The sequence below is a fragment of the Mustela lutreola genome, chromosome 7 (genome assembly GCF_030435805.1).
Source record: "Mustela lutreola isolate mMusLut2 chromosome 7, mMusLut2.pri, whole genome shotgun sequence".
NCBI lineage: Eukaryota > Metazoa > Chordata > Mammalia > Carnivora > Mustelidae > Mustela > Mustela lutreola.
Window position 1 is genome coordinate 33,910,752 of NC_081296.1, and position 16,073 is coordinate 33,926,824.

At 43.2% G+C, this 16,073-nt stretch overlaps 1 protein-coding gene across 2 annotated transcripts in view; it reads right to left on the reverse strand.

The window, feature by feature from the left end:
* CYFIP1 (cytoplasmic FMR1 interacting protein 1) overlaps positions 1–16,073 on the reverse strand; it is a 120,485-nt gene that overhangs the window by 14,356 nt on the left and 90,056 nt on the right. For both annotated transcript variants that reach the window (XM_059180261.1, XM_059180260.1), the window contains exons 24-26: positions 8,684–8,827; positions 6,063–6,153; positions 4,840–4,970 (exon numbers count right to left, since the gene is read on the reverse strand). In XM_059180261.1, the coding sequence (XP_059036244.1) occupies positions 4,840–4,970; positions 6,063–6,153; positions 8,684–8,827 (366 nt within the window). The remainder of the gene's footprint in view (positions 1–4,839; positions 4,971–6,062; positions 6,154–8,683; positions 8,828–16,073) is intronic.

Genomic DNA, 16,073 nt, shown 5'->3' on the forward strand with positions numbered 1-16,073 from the left:
CACATTAGAGGGCGATATCAATGGAATTCTATGCAGCTACAAAAAGGATAAGGAATGTCACCACTTCCTAATGTACAATGATCTCCAGGATGTATTTACTGTTGAGTGAAAAAAGCAACATGGAGAGGAATGAATGCTGGCCTGCACCAACAGAGTGTGAAAGGTGGGTGACTGACTGCCAGAAATTGGTCAGGCGAATGGATGGCAGGTGGGAGACTTGGTTAAGGAATGACAGCTGCCAAGCAGGAATGCTGGGGCAGAGCACACAAGAGAGCTCTGCAGGCAGTTCAAGGAGCCTACAGGCCAGCAAAACCACTCAAGTGGGGAAGGGTGCATCCAGCTGTGCTGCTTCTTGGTTCTGTTACCAATGAGCTCAAATTTTTGCCCCCAAACCAAACCAGAAAAATTGAGAATAGTTACAAAAACCAGCATTTAAAACAAGCAATTGACACTATACTAAAATAAAAAGTTTATTAAACACACACATACATAAACTAAAAACAAACAAACCAACCCTAAAACCCAAACAAACAAACAAAAAACCCCAACTACATTATCAAACTTTCTGGGCTAGGTTATTTTTGGTTTTTAGAAGTTTTTAAATTTAAATCCCATTTAGTTAGGGATGCCTGGGTGGCTCAGTTGGTTAAGCGTCTGCCTTTGGCTCAGGTCATGATCCTGGGGTCCTGGGATTGAGCCCTGCATCAGGCTCCCCGCTCAACAGGGAGTCTGCTTTTCCCTCTCTCTCTCCCTCTGCCCCTCCTCTACTTGTTCTCTCACTTTCTGTCTAATAACATCTTAAAAACAAATAAATAAATCCAATTTAGGGGACATACAGTGTATTACTCGTTTCAGGGGTAGAATTTAGTGATTCAGCAGTTGCATATAACACCCGTGCTCATTACATCAAGTGCCCTCCTTAATGTCCATCACCCAGTTACCCAATTCCCCCACCTCCTTTCCAGCAACCCTGTTTGCTTCCTCGAGTTAAAAGTCTCTTATGGGTTTGCCTCCCTCTTGTTCTTATCTTATTTTTCCTTCCCTTCCCTTATCTCTTTTGTCCCTTAAACTCCACATATGAGTGAAATCATCTGATATTTGTCTTTCTCTGACTGACTTATTTTGCTCAGTATAATACCCTCTAGTTCCATCCATGTCATTGCAAATGGCAAGATTTCATTCTTTTTGTTGGCTGCATAATGTTCCTGTGTGTGTGTGTGTGTACTTTTTTATACCAGGCTAGGTTTGTAGGGAGCAGAATTTGAAAAGCAAAATTAAACAAATTTCTTCAGAAAGTTAAATGTATCCACACAATGCACGGATTTGGTAAGATCAACATTTTTGGCTACTGAATCCAATCCTGGCACTGGCTGGGGCCACTACTGCGCAATAGCATGGTCAGGCCCGTGGGCCGGCACATGCTTGCTGCCCTGGCAGCTGGGTCACAGTTACCACACTTTTCTAACGTGACAGTCTGATTTACCCCGATTATCTCCAGTCATAATAGTGGGAACCCACACAAATACCAAAACATACTACCACCTTCCTCAGAGAGTCCAAAATAAGCACCAAGAACAGATCAATGTCTGGAGTCTTCAAAACTGTACTTGGGTTTGATGGGATTTGGGCATAACCACATGAGATGGAGTGAGAATAGCCATGCCGTCTTCAACCTTGGGGAGTTTCACACTGATGGGTCTACAGGAAATAGCACCTCCTACTTCCAAAAGGACAAAAGCAACACCACAGAATTCCAATCTGGGGCCAGGTCTGCTGCCCAACACAGAAAGTTTGGCTTCTCACCACTTGCACAAGATGCATGGACAAGGGAATCCAGAGAAAGGAGAAGTGAAGGGGTGACAGTGAGCAGAGGGCGTGAGCCGGGGTGGTGACAGGCATTCCTTTGAAGCAGGGCCACTGCTTCCATAAGAGAGTAATACATGATGCTCACTATGCCTCAGGCATGGGCCCTGGAATCTGCTGCACTCAACTCGGATGTAGATGATGCTCTTTTCATTCAGTTTCAGAAATATTCACACACTCATAAGCCAAAGTTTGCTCTCAAATCAACTGACAAATTTATAACATTTTTTAAAAAAGATTTTGTTGGGCGCCTGGGTGGCTCAGTGGGTTGAGCCTCTGCCTTTGGCTCAGGTCATGATCTCAGGGTCCTGGGATCGAGTCCCACATCCGGCTCTCTGCTTGACAGGGAGCCTGCTTCCTCCTCTCTCTCTGCCTACTTGTGATCTCTGTCTATCAAATAAATAAATAAAATATTTTTTAAAAAATAAAAAAGATTTTGTTAATTTATTTCTTTGTCAGAGACAGAGAGAGAGTGAGAGCACACAAGCAGGCAGAGAGGCAGGCAGAGGCGGAGAGAGAAGCAGGCTCCCTGCTGAGCAAGAAGCCTGATGCGGGACTTGATCCCAGGACCCTGGAATCATGACCTGAGCCGAAGGCAGCAGCTTAGCCAACTGAGCCACCCAAGTGTCCCAAAAAATTTGTAACATTTTATAACATTTTTCCTAGGTGCCCAGTACTGTCCTTACCACTCAAAGGAGCCAGGCACAAGAGTATTCACTTAAGACACAAGCCTGGTTCCAGAAGGGAGAAGATGAGGGGGATCTGTGTGCTAGAGACCCAATACTCACCAGGCCCCCAAGGCCTAGAGGATCCCTTCACTGATGAGACCAATTCCCACTGAATGGTGGTGAGGTCTTTAAGAGTACTACACGACTCTCACAAGGGATTTGCTTTTCTTGAGAGATGTGTAACAGGCATAATTCAAGGAACCAGAGAGCAAGGATCACACTGGTTCAAGATCCCTCTTTTTCTAAGTTTCTAATACAGCATCACACTCCACCCTAAAGCCAAGGAGTGTCCAATTGTTGACCTGACAATGGGTGTACACTGTTCCTCTGAGCTGATGAGAGAGAAGTTCTGCCCTTCCAGCATTGAACCTCTATGGTTCTATGATTCTTTTATGTCCATACAAGGATCCTTGACATCTTCTATTTTGTAGGTGAAGAAAAGCTTTTGATAGTTTATTTCCTAAAAGCACAGCTAAACCAGAGGAAAAACCAGCCTTCTATGGTTCCCTGTCATTAAGTGAATTCCATAAGCCAGTCCTCCCTCAGTAAAACTTGGGGCTTCCCGCCATAACCCAAAACCAGGGACTAAAAGGCACCTTTAGACTTAGACACATATGGACAAGAAAATTTCACTTTATGTTGCATGTTCAGGAAAAGTCAGTACATTAAGGGAATTTTCCTATAATAAATATTTAAAATTCATGATAAGAGATTATGATTTAAAGTAATTCTTCATGGGGTGCTTGGGTGGCTCAGTCAGTTAAGTGTCTAGCTTCAGCTCAGGTCACGATCCTGGGATCAAGCCCCACATCAGGATCCCTGCTCCGTGAATCTGCTTCTCCCTCTCCCTCTGCCCTTCCACCCTGATCATGCCCTACTCCTCCCCTCTCAAATAAATAAATAACATCTAAAAAAAATAAATAAATAAAGCAACTCTTCCTAACTTTTCTGGTTGTTAAGAATTCACAAATATTGGGGCACCTGGCAGGCTCAGTTGGTTAAGCCTCCAATTTAGTTTTGGCTCAGGTCATGATCTCAGAACCATGGGACTGAGCCCTGTGTTGGACTCTGCTCTCAGCAGGGAGTCTGCTTCTCTCTCTCTCTTTCTGCCCCTCCCCCTAGTCATATGTGCTCTCTCTCTAAAATAAATAAATCTTTTTAAAAAAAATTCACAGATAGTGCAATAGAAGATTCAGTTCTCCCTAATGTTCCTGGAGCAAGGCTGGCCTGGATGTCAGCTGCTTGCTGGCCCCACAGCCAGCCTGCCTGCTCTTTGCAGGGCTGCTCAGCCCACCCTGTGACTTTGGTGGGTCCTCCACCTCATGCTGTCACTCCTGCTGTCGGAGAGCGTGGAACATGAGGGGCTGTTCACTCAGAGTCCATGCTGACTTGCAGATGGCCTAGGGTGCCCTCTCATTGTTACCATGTGGAAAGGGTCTACCCAGGATCACAGCAACAGAGGGGAAAGCCAAAAGATACAGGTCCCGATGGGAGGCCATGAGCTCCCAGAGGTATCCACATCCAGCCTTGGACTACCTGACAACATATATCTATATATCTATATCTATATCTATATCTGTATTTTTGTAATTAGATGTAAAGTGGCCAATCCAGTAGCTTGGCCCCTAGAAACATGGCAGTCTGAATGCCATACCCTGATAGGCATATGGGCACCATGGTCCCAGTCACTGCAAAACATGACCCCGTCCACGTCAAGTTCCCAGGGCTCTGAAGAAAGGAGAGTGTGTTAAGAAGCAACACAGCAGAAGATTTTCCCAAATAGGTCTAAAGACAATAACCAATTAACACTGAAATGCCAATATGCTTCTTCAATACATTTGGCAAGCTGATACTGATACTCTGAACTTTCAGAGCAGAGCAAAGATATATGAAGATACAATATACTCTTGAAGAATATGGTAAGGAAACGCGTCCTGTCAGTGAGTAAGACTTTAGTTAGAGCTATACATCACATGTTTTTTAGCTGGAGCAAATAGTATATAATAAAACATTCCACAGGGCTCACATAGTAAAACATTCTTAAATGATGAATTATCTTGCATTTTTGTTTTTTAGTTATAGGAAACAAATTCAAATTAAAATCTAAATAGTCACACACAAAAAAAGAATGGTGCTTTACCCTCATTAAATAACCCTAATAAATCTGGCCTCTAGAAAAATGCCTTTTTTAGGCACCTGTGGGGAATGACTCTGCGTGGCCTGGGGTTTGGCTGGGCTGAGCACTCACCAGGCTTTGCTCGATGAGCAGGCAGAAGAGGACAGCATTGCCCACTTCCCGCAGGTTTTGGAAGCACACTGTCTTCAGCTCCGCATACTCAACAATGTCCTTCAGCTGGTGGTGGAAGAACTCTAGGATGCCTGTGGTATCAGAGAGTGAGTAGAGAGACTGAGGGGGTTGGAGGCACAGTCTGCGGTCTACAACTAGGAGCACTCGTGCTGGCCATGAAACATCCTCAGACACTGCCACTGTGCCTGCTATGAAGATGGCCACATGTCCCCTGACCCCGACATCTTTCTTGTTTGTCCATCACCGAGGCCTTGGGCCTTGGCTCCAAAGCCTCCATCTCTATCAACTCTGTATCTTCGGAGGAAGCACCACATTACAAAAATAAAGGAAAAAGACCACATCTCCAGCAGAAACAGAAAGGGCTTTGAAAAATTCAGTATCCCCTCACAGGCACAGAAGGGAACATACTTAATCTGATACACGGCATCTATAAAAAACCTGCAACTAATGTCATACTCAGTGGTAAAACCTGCATACTTTTTCCCTGAGCTCCAGAGCAAGACAACACATTTTCTTCACTGTTCTAGAGATCCTGCACATTGTAAAGGGCACAGCAAGACCAGGCATAAAAGCTGGAGAGAAAGTGAATATTCCTTAATTTTGATCTATACATTCAAATGACGACCCAGTGAAAAATCCACAAACTGACCCCAGAATTTATGTAGTCATGCAGAAGACATAGAATAGCCAAAACAACTCAAAGAAGAACAAAGTTAGAGACTTAACAGGTTTCAAACTCCTCAGGCCAACATGCCTGGTCCCAACTGCCATTTTGCAAGGACAACCAGGGCAGTTGACCCAGCAGATGAGTTTCCTGCCCCTCTCTGGTTGGTGATCTTCAAGGTCCCGGTGCTGTCCAGGAGTCAAGGTCTCCCAGTGTTCAGAGCCCCATCATGTAGCTGACCAAGGGTGCTGCCTCCCCACTACCAGCTTCCTCCCTCAAATGTGGTAATTCCAGCACACCTGCTCCCTGATGGAAGGCTGGTTTGTTTCTTCTACTGGAAACTGATTAATCAGACTTTGATTAGATTCCTGGCTTCCTCCCACCCAGGCAAAGCAGATCCTATCCTTACCAGTAAATTTCGACTTGATTTCCTACATTGGGGTTTGACCTCTCATGCTGTTCCCTCCATGCTGCGCCCCCATGGAGGTGCCACACTCACCAGGAGAGCCATACTCATGCCGGGGCAGGCGGCAGATCTTGGGCATCACCTCCATCAGTGTCTTCACGTACTGCAGGATTGTGCCTTGCAGCTGCAGGAGAGAGAGGCTGACATCATTGTCCCAGAGGTTGTGAGTGGTGCATGGGGCTTGTAAAAAGGAGTCTGTTTGTAAAACACACAGCAATGAGCAGGACCGAAAATCACGTTGGCTGGGAAAGGAAATCCTATCCACAGAACGAAAACAACTGCCACCAGGGTGACTTAACAAGACTAACTAAATGCATGTTCTAAAACACGATTCCCCAGGGCGTACCTGGGTGACTCAGTAGGTTGGGGCCTCTGCCTTTGGCTCAGGTTATGATCCCAGGGTCCTGAGATAGAGCCCCACATCGGGCTCTCTGCTCAGCATGGAGCCTGCTTCCTCCTCTCTCTCTGCCTGCCTCTCTGCCTACTTGTGATCTCTATCAAATAAATAAATAAAATCTTAAAAAAATAAAACACAATTCCCCTTTCAGGAGGCAAATGGTGTGAGCTGTGACAGTGGGAAGGCAAGGGACTCCAACTTTGGTGAGCACAGTGGCTCTGGGGAAGCAACATCCTCATGGGGTGGTTCCTGTATTCTTCTGCTCGATTTGGTGCAGCTCCAACACTGGACTTTGTCACCTCATGCGCCTAACAGCTTCCAAGTTATGTGTTTTGGGGCAAAGGCTCTAGAGACTGAGTGGGTCATGTAGTCATGGCTGTGTCAAAAGACCCGACTTTTATATATTCTAATTGATTTTTGATCCAAAATGATCGTATATTTTGTCAACTTCTGAGAATTCTGTCAACTTCTGCTTTACATTGTTAATAATCATATCATCTCCTTGAGGATTGCCAGTTTTATCTATGTGGCCAAAAATTCAGCTTTAAGTATGGAAAAGACCTGAAGAATCTTAAAGAAATGGGCTCAACCACAGAAAGACAATTAAAATAGGGGCACCTGGGTGGCTCAGTCAGTTAAGCATCTGCCTTTGGCTCAGGATCTTGGGGTCCCGGGATCAAGTCCTGCTCTGGGCTCCCTGCTCAGCAGGAGTCTGCTTCTCCCTTTCCCTTTGACCTTCCCCCTGCTCATGTCTTTCTCAAATAAATAAATAAAATCTTTTAAAAAATGACTAAAATAATGGAAAAAGATTAAAGATTAAGATTTTATGAAGTTCTCAGTTAACAGAAATAATACATAGAAAACTAAATCTATGTAGTCTACAAACATCATTTTCTCACTCTCTTTCCAAAAAGACTTAAGTAAAAGACTTGTAAACATAACTTCTGACCTCAAGTTACAAAGATGAATGTCTAACCCTTTATTCACAGTTTAATCCCTGGCACCCAGGAAAGGGGCATATACCCTGTAAGGGGGTAGGGAAGGCTACTTCTTCATATAAAGGCCACATTTTCTTCTTCTTTTTTTTTTTTTTTTTTTAAGGTTTTATTTATTTATTTGTCAGGGATAGAGGGAGAGAGAGCGAGCGAGCACAGGCAGACAGAGAGGCAGGCGCAGAGGCAGAGGGAGAAGCAGGCTCCCTGCCGAGCAAGGAGCCCGATGTGGGACTCGATCCCAGGACACTGAGATCATGACCTGAGCCGAAGGCAGCCGCTTAACCAACTGAGCCACCCAGGCGTCCCAAGGCCACATTTTCTTATAAGGAAATGTCTATTTGGGCACTTAGCTTTTTCTATGAATTACTTAAAATGGACCGGGCTTTTCCACCCCAGTGAATTCAAGGCTGTGTGAGATGCTGTTTTTTTTTTTTTTTTTTGTAATAAAAGCTTCATATATGGTCTTACCTGTTCCTAGCATAGAGCTCCTAAAACCCTTCAAATTATCCTAAAAGAGCTTCTTAAAGGTGTCTCTTGTTATGTTAATGAGGTGACCGTTGGAAAGCACCTACCCATGGGGGCTGGTTGCCAGAAGAACCAACCCCATGGTAAGATTTGGGACTTTTAATCCCACCCCTAGACCTCTGGGGATGGGGAAGGGGCTAGAGGTTCATTCAGTCACCAAAGGCCAATGATTTAATCAGTCCTGCCTATGTAGTGAAACTCCCTTAAAAACCTAATAGGGTGGGGTTTGGAGAGCTTACAAGTTGGGGAACCAGAACAGTTCCAAAAGTCACCTTGAGGGTACCCAAACTGCACGAGGACAAAAGTTCCTTATTCGGGACCTCTAGCTATGTAGGTCTTCACCTGACTGTTGATTTGTATGCTTTGTAATAAACTGGTAATCTAGTGAGTAAACTGGTCTCCTGAGTTTGTGAGCTGCCCTAGCAGTTAACTGAACCCAAGAAGGGGGCTGCAGAAACCTCGGATTTATAGCCAGTGGGTCAGAGGCACAGGTGACAAATTATATTAAGAGATTGAATGAGGGTGGGCGTGGGGCAGTGTGGGTAAAAGCCCTTTAACTGTGCGATCTGATGCCACCTCCAGGTAGACAGTGCTAAAATTGAGTTGAACTGCAGGACACCCAACTGATATCCAAGAACTGCTCAGTGGAGTGTTTGAATCCTTTATTCCCCTCCTCACAGGACATTTGGGTGCAGAACCCTTCACCATGTAAAGGAAGTCCATGGAAGGAAACGTACCAGGCTCTTCACCACCTTCAGTAGCTCCTCCATGACCACGGCAATACCCTGGTAGCCGAGCAGCCGGCAGATGACCTGGAAGTGAGGAGGCCCCACGAAGTTCCGGTAGCTGCCATAAATGCTAGAGTACGCCAAGTTCAAAGCCTGGGGGATAAAGAATGTAAGTGTTTCATGAAGTCTCCAGTGTTCTCCATATGCTTACTGTGCCCATAAGATGAAGAACTGCTGCACCCAAGATCCAGTCACTATACATACCCTTAAGGAGGAGAACACCAGGGAATTTGTTAGACTCCCCCTTACTGGTATTTACGTCTTCAACATAAAGACATGACTAGCAAGCTTGTTAAAACAGAAAGAAAACCAATTTCAAAGATTTATCAAACTGCCAGTTCTACAGAAGCCATTTTGAGATCCTGGAAAGAGAGACAAGCACATCCTCACTGCTACCTCCTCAGAGCTGTGCCCAGTCTCCAGAGGACAGAGTACAACAGAGCAGTGGAAACTGTCTTCTCAGGGACACACATGGAGCTGGAGACAGAGGCTCCCACAAGGCGAGCAGGTGACAAAGGCAATCAGGGTGGTCTCCGGTAGGAGGGCGCCTCCAAGCTTATCTAAGGACATGGTGCACACTCAGCAGGAGGATGCCTAACAAGTATTCAGTGCTGTGTGTTTCCCTATGGGCACTTATTCAGCTGCATCCCACAAATTCTGATAGATTTAGATTTCATTTCCTTAGGTGTCTTTTTTAAAAATTTCCCTTGAGACTTCCTCTTGACCCATGGATCATACAGAAATGCAGTAGTTTCCAAGCCTTTGGAGATTATCCTGTCATCTTATTATTACTGACTTCTAATTAAATCCACTATGGTCAGAGAACACACTCTGTATGACTTCAACTCTTTTAAAATTTCCTTGAGGTTTGTTTTATGGCCCAGAATATGGTCTATGTGGGGGAATGCTCCCTGGGCACTTGAAAACAATGTACGTTTTGCTGTTGTTGGGTGGAGTGTTCTAGACATGTCAATAATATCCTTTTGGTTGATGCTGTAAACACCTAAAGTTCTTTATTGTTGCTGATTTTCTGTCTACTGACTTTATTGATGACTAAGAATGTTGAATTCCCCAACTATAATTGTGGACTTGCTCATTGCTCCTTTCACTTATGTCAGTACTTGCTTCAAGTATTTTGAAGTTCTGTTGCTTGGTACACAAACATTTAGGATTGCCATATTTTCTTGGTAGCTGGACCCTATAATATAATGTCCCTCTTGGGTTTCCGACTATCTTTACTTCAAAATCTACTTTATGTTATATTAATATAGTCACTCCTTTCTCCTAATTAATGTTTGCATGATGTATTTTTATCCATCCTTTTGCTTTCAACCCACCAATATAATTTATTCGAACTGCATTTCTTGTTCAATCATGTTTTTTGAATTCACTCTGCCAAACTTCAGTATTTTAACTGTATTTAGATCACTTACATTTAGTACATTTATATTTAGTAATTATACATAATGTAATTATTGATAGATAATTAAGTAGGGTCGGCTTCATTCTTCCTGACTTCTTCTGGGTCACTTAAACATTTCTAGAATTCCACTGTGAATGATCTATAGTAATTTCAAGAGGATCTATTCACCCAGATGTGTTAGTTGTTGTTCTAGGTCTTACATTATGAGTTATCACAATCCATTGTTATCAATATTTTACCACTTGGATTTAAGTATATCAACCTCCTCTTCATTTAGGTTCCCTGAATCCTCCCCTGCCCCCTTTATCATTGTCTTAAATATTTCCTCTACATACACCAAAAACCACATCAAAAAGCTGATTCTGAAGAATCAGCAGAGCAGGCCTGGATGCTCAGCTCTTGAGTATCCTCAGAAGCCCTGCTTCCAATTCCTGGGAATTTAGCCTGTAAAATGTTATCAACTGATAAGGTTGTTTTCTACTACTGGGACATTTAACCATGCTACAACTTGTATAGGCTGGATGTATAAATAGTAATTTATGGGGGCTCCTTTCCTTCTGGGAGTTCTGGAGTTTTTAGTAGCTGTGAACAGTCAAGGCAGGAAGCATGTGCCTATGTACCCAGCCCTAGTGAAAGCCTTGGATCTGAGCAATTGAGAGGGCTCCTATTCTCCAGGCAGAAAAACTGCATGAACCATGCAATTCCCATAAGGGACAATGTTGGTAGCCTGTCCCTGGTTCGACCACCATCTGATGTGTCTTTTTTCCCTTACTGGTCCTGCTTTGCATCCTTCTGCAATAAGGACTACAGCTGTGAGTATAACTGACTGAGTCTGTGAGTCCTTCTGGACAATCAGAATGTATGGGTGGTCCTAGAACTCAAAAATAGAATGTATGGGACTAAACAATTACCAAACACAACAATGACCAGGTTGGAAGCTCCGCTAAGTGCCCATCCTGTGCCCAAGCCTACAACCCCACTTACAACCATAATCCCACTTGAAAGGGGGCATATTTTGATCAACAACTTACATATACTTTCCTCTTCCCTATTACTCCTTAAAGCACCACAATGTGTATTTAAATGCTAGGATTCAGGGTGAGGTTTTTGCTTGATAATAAATTGTAATGTTTAAAAAGAAAACCATGAGAAATATCAGTGATATCTGATGGCCTCAGGAGCTTGGGAAGGTGCTGGAGGAGGACCCTTAGCTTACCCCCATCTCATCTCCAAGATAGCATCTATGTCCAAGTCAGTAACATGGAGAGCGATCTGAATCCTGGAAGAATAAACTCCAGAGAAGAAGCTATATCTGAAATATTAGGAAGATCAGAAAGGCAGAGGGAGGCTGCCCACAAGAGGAGGGAGCTGTCTGTCCAAAGAGGGCAAAGAAATAGGACCTTGCACCAGGAAGCTCACATAGGGAGGACTAATCTCCGTAACTGTTGGCTTTAAAAACCAGAGGAGCTGCATCAAAATCAAAAGCAAGCCAACACCAGTCATATTATAGTTAAATTTGCAAAATATAGTGATAAAGAAAAAAAATCCTAAAAACAGCAAGACAAAGGAAGTCCCTAACTTACAAGGAAGACCCCATAAGGTTAGCAGCAAATCTCTTTGTGGAAATGTGGCAAACCAGAAGGGACTGACATGATAAATTCAATGTGCTGAGTGGGAAAAATCTGCAGCCAGGAATACTCTATCCAGCTAGGCTAGCCTTCAGAATAGAAGGAGAAGAAAAAGTTTCCCAGAAAACAAAAACTGAAAGAGTTCATGACCACTAATCTAGCCCTGAACGAAATATTAAGAGAGATTCTGTGAGTTCGGAAGGAAAGACAAAAAAGCAACAAAGACTAGAAAGGAACACTAGAAAGGAACAGAAAAAATCTCCAAAAACAATGACAAAACAAGTAAAAACAAGGTACTAAATACATAGCTATAAATAATTACTCTGAATATAAATGGACTAAATGTCCTCACCTCCGCTGGGGGATGTTTGAAGCCAGCCTGGCTATGGCCAGAACACTCAGCAGGGCAGCATTATCCTCCACTCACAGCAAGGTCTGTGACATGTGGCACAAAGAGACCAGGGAAGAGGAGTGGACACAGACAGGCTCCAGGGATAAAGGCCTCTTCCCTTTAACCTCTCTAAATCTAGCCCTCCCTGACTTCAAAAACTGATATCTTGACTCACCAACTGCCAGAAACCTAGGAAAAACATCTTGGGTCTTCCTTTTCTGTCACCCTCCATCTTCAGGTCATAAGCAAGTCCCATCAAGTCCACTTCCAAAATATCCCCTGAACCCATCTACTTCTCTTCACCTCTGTCAATGCCACTTAGTCCAAAGCACCACCTCCTGCTTGGACTAGGGGAACATCTCTCCACCAGCCATCATTCTCCATTTACCTCCTGATGCCCCATCCCCCCGGCCCTAAGTTGCCTACCATAAACCCCTACCCACCCCATCTCATGACAGAGCCTTGGCCCTCGGGGCCCCCTTCAGGATTGGTTCCTCCTCAGCATCCAGACCTTGCCAGAGCGAGACCTCTCAAAAAACCAGCTCTGTCACAACATCCTAGCATGTGGTACCAGCTAAATGCAGAAAACAGGGATAGCATCAATTTCAGCTTGCAATTCCACATATCCTTGCAAAACAGGTGGCTTCTATTAATGCCAATGCTTGTTTCCCCTTCATCCCAAATATATCCTCTACTTAACCCTCTGGCTTGTCCCACTAAGACATCTATTCTTCTTGGCTGACAGGCTGAAAACTTTAAATGGACACATTAGTTTGTAAAGTGTTGTGAGGTTGTGATTAAGACAGAGTGGGCGGCTAAAGGGAGATGACATCACAAGCCTGGAGAAGTTGGAGGAGAGACGAAGACTGAGCCAAGGACCGGTCTCTTCAAAGACCTGTCGTAAGGGAAGACTGACATGTTGACACCCTCCTGAGAGCCACCACAAGAGACCTGAAGGTAGTCCTTTTATGTAATTATGTTAATAGGCTCATTTCTGCACCTTTGAGAATAACATGCAGAAAATACAGAGAAGATACTGCTCAAACCTCAGTCCCTCAGAGCTTCAGAGCAGAATGAGCAGCAGCTGCTCAGTGCTAAAGGCTCAGATGCTGCAGGGCCTAGTGTGTATAGCTGGGAAAGGGGGTGAGCCCCCGCTTCCCTACACAGCCCACAGGCTGGGCCGTGTAAAGACCGAGACCAAAACCAACACTGGAGTGAGCAGTTTAAAATCCTAGTGAGAACAGTACAAACAGAGTTCAGAAAAAGAAAACCTTTCTCAGCCTTAGCCCTCCCAGAGACAGCCATTGTTTAGCATTCCAATAATCTTTGCTCTGCATATATCTTTTGTAATTAGGGTAATTCTATTTGGAGTATGATTTAAGTTAATAAAACACAGATCCCACAAGATGTCACAAGATTTACATAAGTATTTGTAATGAGTATATTGTATTCCACTGAACACTAAGATATTCTAATATTCTTGATGGTTAGTTAGGCTGCTTCCATATTTTTTATCACAATGTTGTATGACCACCCCCATAACAGACCTTACTTTATTTATACTTGTCTTACTCCTTAGTTGTCCAGCTTCCTACAAGTGAGAACATTTAAATATTTCTTCTTTTTAAAAAAATTATTATTAATATATAATGTATTATTCGTTTCAGGGGGACATGTCTGTGATTCATCTTATCTAATAAACAGTGCTCACGGTAACACATACCCTACCCAATGTCCATCACCTGGTCACCCCATCCTTCCCACGCCCCTCCACTCCAGCAACCTCAGTTTGTTCCCTGAGATTAAGAATCTCTTATGGTTTGTCTCCAGAGCTCTCTGGTTTCTTCTTATTTCATTATTTTCCTCTCTTCCCATCTAATCCTCTGCCTTGTTTCTCAAATTCTACATGGCAGTGAGATCATATGATAATTGTCTTTCTCGGATTCACTTATTTTGCTTAGCATAATACCATCTAGTTCCATCCACATCGCCATTGCAAATGACAAGATTTCATTTTTTTTTTAAAAGATTTTATTTATTTATTTGACAGAGAGAGATCACAGGTAGGTAGAGAGGCTGGCAGAGAGAGAGAGAGAGAGAGAGAGGGAAGCAGGCTCCCCGCCGAGCAGAGAGCCTGATGTGGGACTCGATCCCAGGACCCTGAGATCATGACCTGAGCCGAAGGCAGCGGCTTAACCCACTGAGCCACCCAGACACCCCAAGATTTCATTTTTTGATGACAGCATAATATTCCACTGTATGTATATGTGTGTGAGTGTGTATGTATATATATACACATATATATACATATATACATATATATGTGTATACATACATATATGTGTGTATACATACATACACACTCACACACATACATACCATGTCTTTGTTATCCATTTATCTGCTGATGGTCACTTGGGCTCTTTCCATAGTTTTGCTATTATGGACACTGCTGCTATAAAAACATTGGGGTAAGTACCCAGCAGTGCAATTGTCATAGGGTAGTTCTGTTTTCAACTCTTTGAGTAATCTCCATATTATTTTCCAGAGTGACTTTACCATCCTGTATTCCCATCAACAGTGTAGGAGGGCTCCCCTTTCTCTCCGTTCTTGCCAACATCTGTTGTTTCCTAATTTGTTAATTTTAGCCATTCTGCCTGGTGTGAGGTGGTATCTCACTGAGGTTTTGATTTGTACTTCCCTGATGCCAAGTGATGTTGAGCACTTTTTCATGTGTTGCTGGCCATTTGGATGTCTTCTTTGCCGAAATGTCTGTTCACGTCTTCTGCCCATTTCTTGACTGGATTATTTGTTTGTTAGGTGTTGAGTTTGATGATTTCTTTATAGATTTTTCCTTTATCTGCTATGCCATTTACAAATATCTTCTCTCATTCTCTCAGTTGTCTTTTGGTTTTGTTGACTGTTTCCTTTGCTGTGCAGAAGCTTTTTATCTTGATGAAGTCCCAATAGTTCATTTTTGCCCTTGCTTCCCTTGCCTTTGGTGATGTGTCTAGGAAGAAGTTGCTGCGGTTGAGGTTGAAAAGGTTGCTGCCTGTGTTCTCCTTTAAGATTTTGATGGATTCCTAACTCACATCAATTTTGAGGTTATTTTTGTGTATGGAGTAAGGAATGGTCCAGCTCCATTCTTCTGCATGTGGCTGTCCAATTTCCCCAACATCATTTGTTGAAGAGACCATCTTTTTTCCACTGGACATTCTTTCCTGCTTTCTCAAAGAATAGTTGACCACAGAGTTGAGGGTCCATTTCTGGATTTTCTAATCTGGGTTTTCTGATCTGTGTGTTTGTTTTTGTGCTGGTACCATACTGTCTTAATGACTACAGCTTTGTAATAGAACTTGAAGTCCGGAACTGTGATGCTACCAGCTTTGGTTTTCTTTTTCAACATTTCTCTGGCCATTTGAGGTCTTTCCTGGTTCTGTATAAATTTGGGGGCTATATGTTCCATTTCTGTGAAAAAAGTTGACGGTATTTTGATAGGGATTGCATTGAATTTGTATATTGCTCTAGGTAGCACAGGTATTTTCACAGTATTTGTTCTTCCAATCCATGAGCATGGAACGTTTTTCCATTTCTTTGGGTCTTCCTCAATAACTTTTAGGAGTATTCTATAGTTTTCTGAGTACAGGTTCTTGGTCTCTTTGGTTAGATTTGTTCCTAAGTATCTTGATGTTTTTGGTGCAAATGTAAATGGGATCAACTCCTTAATTTCTTTTTCTTCTGTCTCATTGTTGGTGTAGAGAAATGCAACTGATTTCTGGCATTGATTTTATATCCTGCCATTTTACTGAATCCTTGTATGAGTTCTAACAGTTTTGGGGTGGAGTCTTTGGGGTTTTCCACATGAAGTATCATATCATCTGGAAAGAGTGAGAGTTT